This window comes from Bos javanicus, chromosome 2, assembly GCF_032452875.1.
Source record: "Bos javanicus breed banteng chromosome 2, ARS-OSU_banteng_1.0, whole genome shotgun sequence".
Classification (NCBI taxonomy): Eukaryota; Metazoa; Chordata; class Mammalia; order Artiodactyla; family Bovidae; genus Bos; species Bos javanicus.
This window is the reverse complement of record NC_083869.1, coordinates 72,191,882-72,198,633: the sequence shown is the minus strand read 5'-3', so window position 1 is coordinate 72,198,633 and position 6,752 is coordinate 72,191,882. Positions and strand designations below refer to the sequence as shown.

Sequence of the window (6,752 nt, the reverse complement as noted above, 5' to 3'; positions counted from 1 at the left end):
GAAGACCCCATGTGACCCCCCCAAGCTACAAGTTGCAGCCCCTCTGACCCCAGAGGGCCTCTGATGAAGGCAAGGTCTTAGCCCCAAAGTCCTCCCAGGGAAACAAGAAGACCAGCCATGGCACGTGGACTCCAGTGCCCAGGGTGCCTGTCCTGGCTGTGTGACCTCAGATAAGCCCTGAAACTCTCTGAGCCTCAGATTCCAAACCCTAGGAAACAAAGATGAAATCATTTCCCGCAAAGGTATGATACAAGGGTTGCCTGATAACACCATCCAGTGGGTATCTCCAGGAATCCCTTCAACTGTAGTTGGGCATGTGTTACTACCACCACCACCCAATCTACCACCTGCTAAAACCCCCACAGCAAAAGGACAACTGGCATCCTCAGGATAGATGGAAGCCTTGCTTCTGGCTTCCATTCCAAGATATTAACCTCTTCCCAGTTGCAGTCATCTCTATTAATAAACAGAGATGGGCATGGGGTCAGGTGGGCTTCAACCTCTCAGGTTTCACATTTCCTCCCAGGGACAGGGGCTTCACTGGCACTTTCAAATGGTAATACACTCGGCCCTGGTGCAACATAATTAGTCTTGGGACTAGAAGGGTAAACAAATGTGTAATTCATGAATTTGCTAATTGTCCTTCATTTTGATCTCCTGCCATTTTTCCTAGACTCTGCCTGACATCCGAGCTTGTGGCAAGGACTCAAAAGAGTGCCGGGTGCGGCCCAGGGAGGCACTGGCTTCAAAGTCGGACACCTGGACTCACCCTCCCCCCAGCTGCCCCCTCCAGCCTGGAGCCCACCACCCCAGATATCACACAAGGCAGGGAGCCCGTGGCACTCCATCTTTTATTTTCTTCAACTGTACACAAATGTAAAATACTTTAACAGCAAGTCTATGGGAAAAAATTGTTTGGTTTTAAATTATTATGAAACAGAACCTAAGGGGAGCTTTATTAAATAAACATAAAGATGGGGATTTAAGGATACACACCTGCATTCTACCATTGTCGTTTTTACTCTAGCTTCTGGGTGTGTAAGGATAGAAAAGACACATCAAACTGAATAAACAAAATCCATGTATACCCTGAAACATTGGCAGGCCACTCAAGGGATTGTTCAGAACATCCACCTCATAAAGATGGCCTCACCATCTAATAAAAATTAAAACTGATCTGTTGGCCTCTTTGGTTCCAAAATTATGTATAATACATTTAACTGTATTTTTTTTCGCTGCTATAAAAATAACTTCTTTTTTCAAATGGCAGTTTCTGACTAATCATGCAACTAAATCAGTGCAAACATTAAAAGCAATCATTCGCTTAAAAAAGAAGCAAAGGATTTCATTTCAAGTATAAAAAAATATAAAAAGAGTCGTACGAGTCCAGTTACATCTAGTGTGGGTCAACCCTTTAAATTGCATAGTTCACATGGCACTTGGACCTCTGGGGTGAGCTCAATGCTCTGCCAAGGGCCACTTCTGGATACAAGCGGATGGGCAAGGGTTGTATCATGTGCGTTCAGGCGGGTGTGCAAGTGCTAGGAAGGGGGCGGGTGAGCAGGTAGGGGCCACATCCGTGGCTGGCCCTGGTGGCCAGAGCCCACATGGGCCACTTTTGCAAAGCAGCTGAAAGCCTCTCCCTTTTCCCCAGACCCGTTCAACTGCTCCCCTCCCTCAACCCCTGCAGAAGGGGCAACCCCACCCCCCGAGCATCTCCAGAATGCCTTCACCCCACCATTCCCTCCTTTCTAAGAGCTCGCCCTCCCATTGCCTAAGAGTCATTTCCACCCCTCCCTAACCAGTCCTAGAGGAATCTCCCCAGGGAAGGGCACAGATTGCAACTTTTTTTGTTCCACTTGGAACAGTTCAGATTTTAACTTAAAAGGTCAGACCTGGTAGAAAAGTCCCTTTTCAATTATACAACCGGAATGAATGACCATTCAACTGCTAGTGATCAGTTAAAGCATCAAATTAAGACCCTTCTCCTCTCCCTCCCTCCCCACCCCCAAAATACACACACACACAGAAGTCACACCAGGGCCCCAAGCGACAGTCAAATGGTCACTACCACAGCTCCATGGTCTCCGGTCTCTGGCAGGTGGTAGCCTATTTGGGCCTCCTTCTCCAAGGATGGGAAAGGACAGGCTGCCCGGCTCCCCACAGCAGGAAGGATCCCAGGCCAGGGGAGCAAGCCCACATGTTGCAGCCAAGAGATGTAGGGACCCCGGAGGCCTTGCACAGGCACAGGGGGACTGGCGGCCCTCTGTAGGCTGCCTGCTCCCTACCCCCGCATCTGCTGCTCCTCTCCAAGCTCCGGGTTCGCTCACTCTCTCTCCCTCTGTGTCTCTTGTCTTTGTGCTTTTCTGTGTGCTCGGAAGGCGCGATTCAGAGTGGCCAGGCCAGCTGGGGGGCCGTGGGGGGACGGTGGCTGTTCACCCCATTCTCTCCGAGTGACAGGCATTTGTGGCTGAGCTGCTATTTATCACCGCATACACTTGCTGGGATCCCGGAGGCTGCCATGTGGGTGGCAGGATGCGTCTGGCTGTGCGCGTCTACGTGTGCATTGTCCAGTCCTTCGTGTCCATGGAGGGTTCTCCCTCTGTTTTTGACAGATTGCTGGATGAGGAAGCAAGAAAAGATCTCAGGCTGGCCCCGGGCACCTCCCGGGCATCACCGCGCTCCACTTGCCACACCCTCGTCCCCATGCCCCAATGGAGCCGCGCCCTCAAGCGCAGCCGCACTCCTCCACGATCATGTTGGGCACGTCCCGCTTGACGATGTTGTACTCGTCGTCGAAGTAGAGCATGGACATGGTGCTCAGCTTGGTGGGGATACAGCAGGAGTTCACGGTGCCCGGGTTCAGCCCCCGCATGCGGTACTGGTTTACCACGGCCGTGTGGAAGGACGAGGCCGAGCCTGGCACCCCCGCCAGGTAGGCAGGGCAGCTGCCCTCGCAGTAGTTCCCATAGTAGCCGGTGGGCGCAATGATCCAGTCGTTCCAGCCGATGAGGCGGAAGTCGATGAAGAACTGCTGCCGGCAACACAGGTTGGTCCTCCCGTCGCACTCCAGGCCCCGCTTGCGGATGCGGTGCCTGCTGTCGCCCAGCCGCGCCTGGACCACCACGAAGGGCCGGTGCGACTCCTCGCCCGGGTCCACGAACACGGGCACCACGGCCAGCTCCCGGCAGCTGTCGCACTGCACGTCCAGGCTGAGACGCCGCTCGCCCCGCGAGAACAGGGCCTGGATGGGTTCGGTGAGTGGGAAGGTGTGCCAGCCGCTGCGCTTGAGGTCCACGCGCTTCTCCACCGCGGCCCAGCGGTCGCCAGGGCCCTGCTCCTGGAAGTACACCTTGACCCGCACCTTCCGCCGGCCGCCCTTCTCCAGGACGTAGGGCAGCAGCTTCAGGTAGAGCCACAGGCTGGCCTGCACCACAAACAGGTTCTGGTTGCCTTCGTTGGAGATGAAGAAGTACAGGCGGACCCGGGAGGAGGCCAGGCCATCTGCGGAGAAGCGAGAGACCAGGCCAAGTTAGATCAAGGAGAACACTAGGCACTGCAGAAAACACATTCTGCCGCATGACGCTGGACCGGGCCCTGGCCGAGCAGCTGGAGGACCGTCCTGACCAGAAATACCACTCCTGGGGCCGCGGCCTCCAACGGTAACCTGGGAGAGGCAGGGAAGATTGTTTCCTATTGAGAAGCCCGGACCAGGTTGGAGCCGGAGGGTCCGGGCCTAGAAAACCGGCCTCACCTCTCCCAGGCCAGGGTTCCCTGGAGACAGGCTGTCAGGCCTCAAAGCTCAACGGAGGAATTTGTCAGGAGGCCAAGATCTTAACAAGTTGTTATGGGTATCTGTGAAATCTGAAAAACAAAACCAGGATCTCACTAAGGATTTGGGGTGGGTTGTTTTAGCAGAGTTTGGGTTCTTTCTTTTTTTTTTTTTGGTTAACTTAGGGCATTGCAAAATCCAGCTGAGCCACCTACAGCCTCTTTCCAGTGTTTACCTAAGCATGATCTGATCCAACCCCCAGTGGAACCTCCACTGCAAACAAGCCAGCTCTGCTCAGATTTCTGACACAGGAACGTGTGCTTTGCAGGCTGCAAAGTGCAGCCTTTGCTTCCGAGTACTTCCAAGGGACAGGGCGTGCAGTCTTGAAACTTGAAGTCCACCCCTTTCATGAGACACTGGCTCTCCGTGAATGGCATATTTGAAGTCTCCATCGATAAGGAGAATTGGTTTATTAGTGGTCTCAATAATTCAGCTCAACAAGAAGAGAGGCCATGCCAACTGAGAGAAGAATCCTTTCTCATCCTACATTTCAGTGACCCTGCTCTCTGACGATCCCTACTTTTTTTTTTTTTTTCCTCCAGGAAGAACAAATAAGCCAACTGTGTGGCCTCGGCTGGTTTTATCAAACCTCCTACCACTGCCCCCCTCCCAGCCCCCTCCTCAGGCCTCGCCTGGCTCCTCTAATAACACTGACATCTGACTTTGAAATGGGGGAAAGTGCAGCCTTAAAAGCTGGTCTTGGACGAGCTGCCTGTGACCTGAATCTGTTATTTATAAGTCAAAGAGCTGGCTCCGTGGAACCGACCAGAAATATAACAGCCCCCGCTGTCATTTTGTGCCACCGGGACCAAAAGGCCTCCTCGACCTTCCAGAATCACATTTCTGCTCTGGGCCCCAAAGCACCTTTTAATCCAAGCTCTCTAATTGCATGTCCAGATTCCCCTGACTCTGTCGGACAGCTAAAACGGCAATGCATTTCTTTCTAAGCACAAACCAGCCCTGATTGTCTCTGCTTTTCTCCACACCCGGCCATGCAAAACTTTTCATCCCTTTTCATCCCCAGGCGGCACCTGCACAGTCTGCCTGCTGCCTTGGGGGTTGGGGGGAGGCATTCGCAGCCTGGGGACACAACTGCCACCAACTCTCCACCACCCCCCCAAGGCTCCCTGCCCACCCTGCCCTGCCCAAACCCGAGCTTCCCCCTGCGACCTTCTCGGCAGTCCCCCTGCACAAATGGGGCTGAGCTCCAGGCACAAAAGCCAGCCTGGCTCATTCAAGTCCTGAAAAGGACAGCAGAGCCGAAAGCACTTGCAGCATTTCAGCGCGAGCACATTTTTCTCCTTCTTTTAAAGTTCGAAAGATGTTTTTCCTCGCTTGATTTTTATATTCTGACAGTGGTAAAAAAAAATTGCAATATAGGGCCGGAGGAACATTCCAGAAAGGACTCCAACCCTTTGTTAAGTAGGAACTCTGCTGGCTCTAAAGCCAGGGAGCTGCCTCAGCTCCCAAGCAAGCCGAGAGGCACGGGGCTGCCCCCTGAGCTGCAGCCTTTCTCTGCGTAAATGATGGGACCTGTTGAGAAGCCTGCCTTCCACCGATTCCGGTGCCCACACAATCGGAAGAGAGGTTGCCTAGCTCTCCCCAGCGAAGCTTCAGCAATCCTGGCAAGCCCACGCCGCCCGGCGATGGAAGCGGCCCCAGGGGCCTCTCACGCAGGCACACACACACACACACACACACACAGTCACACACACACACACACACTCCTCCGGCCCACGGATATCAACAAGCACACACATCTCCATCTATACTGCTAAGCCTACACTCCGATCGTGGGAAACAAAAACATTAAGCAATCACCAAGCGAGTGCCCGCGGAGCCAGGGCCGCACGCGTCCGCCGGGAGGGGGACGCGCGCCCAAAGGCGCTGGGGCCCGTTTCGGAGAGCAGGGGTGGAGGACAGAGCGCTCCTCGGCGGGGATAGGAGAGTAGGAAGGGGTTGCTGCCTTCGAGAAGAGGACCGCAACCCGGTCGGAGCGCACAGGGTCGGAGGCGAGAGGGCCGAGCCAGCAGTCCGGGTTTCCCCCAGGGCGCGCGGGCTGCGGCGGCGGCGGCCAGAGTCAGCGAAGAGAAGAGGGTGGAGGAGATAGCGAGGGCCGCTCGAGGGACCGACCCACCTGTCTCGGCGAAGCTGATGATCTCGGAGACGCGCTCCTGGCCGTCGGCACCCGGGCTGGCGTGGCCGTCGAGGTGCGGGATCTCCACCCGGCCGTCCTCGCGCACCTTGCCCGCGTGCAGCTTGCGCAGGGCCGTGACCATGGCGGCCTTGGGCACGGCGTGTGTGATGTTGGGCCGGCCCCGCATCTGCAGGCGGTTCAAGATGTGCCGCTTCACCGCCTCCAGGAAGTCGCCGTCTACCCGGCCCAGCTCCTCCGGCCGCCGGAAGCCGCCGCACGACGTGCAGGTGTCCTGCGAGCCGCCGGGGGCTCCGGGCGGCGCCGGGGGCGGTTGCGGCGCGGCGGGCAACGGCGGGGGCGTGGGAGAGCCCCAGACCCCGGGCCCCAGCGAGCCCACCGCCAGCATCAAAAGGCAGGCGGCCCCCAGCGCCCGACCGGGCAGCCCGTCCATGGTGCGCCGCTGGCGACGAGGGCGCCCGCCGCGAGGCGAGCCGAGCCGAGCGCAGGGCGGCTCACGGCTCCCGGCGCGCCGCCCCGCCCCGCCCCCGCCCGGGCCTCCGCCCGCCCGCCGGGAGGGCCGCAGCCGGCTCACAGAGGGAGGGGGCCCGGTCGGGCTGCGGGGGTTCCCGCGCGGCGGGGAAGGGGCGCCGTGGGCCCCGGGAGGCCGGAGAGGCGCCCTGGCGAGGCAGGGGCCGGAGGGTTACTGCCGCACGGGCGTCTCGGGGCGCCTCGGCATCCGCAGCTTTTCCACCATCCTCTCCGCGTCGGGGCCCCGCTGCCCCC

At 57.3% G+C, this 6,752-nt stretch overlaps 1 protein-coding gene across 1 annotated transcript; it reads right to left on the bottom strand.

The window, feature by feature from the left end:
• Positions 1–832: 832 nt before the first annotated feature.
• Positions 833–6,466, bottom strand: INHBB (inhibin subunit beta B). The gene is made up of 2 exons (XM_061439973.1): positions 5,970–6,466; positions 833–3,504 (listed from the first exon to the last, which is right to left on the bottom strand). The coding sequence occupies exons 1-2, from the start codon at positions 6,418–6,420 to the stop codon at positions 2,729–2,731; spliced, it is 1,227 nt and encodes a 408-aa protein (XP_061295957.1). The 5' UTR covers positions 6,421–6,466; the 3' UTR covers positions 833–2,728.
• Between the last annotated feature and the right edge of the window lie 286 nt (positions 6,467–6,752).

Coding starts and splice junctions, on each gene's coding strand:
- INHBB (XM_061439973.1), bottom strand. CDS start 6,420: ATGGACGGGCTGCCCGGTCGGGCGCTGGGGGCCGCCTGCCTTTTGATG. Junction 3,505..5,969: donor CATCAGCTTCGCCGAGACAG/GTGGGTCGGTCC, acceptor GCTTCTCCGCAG/ATGGCCTGGCCTCCTCCCGG.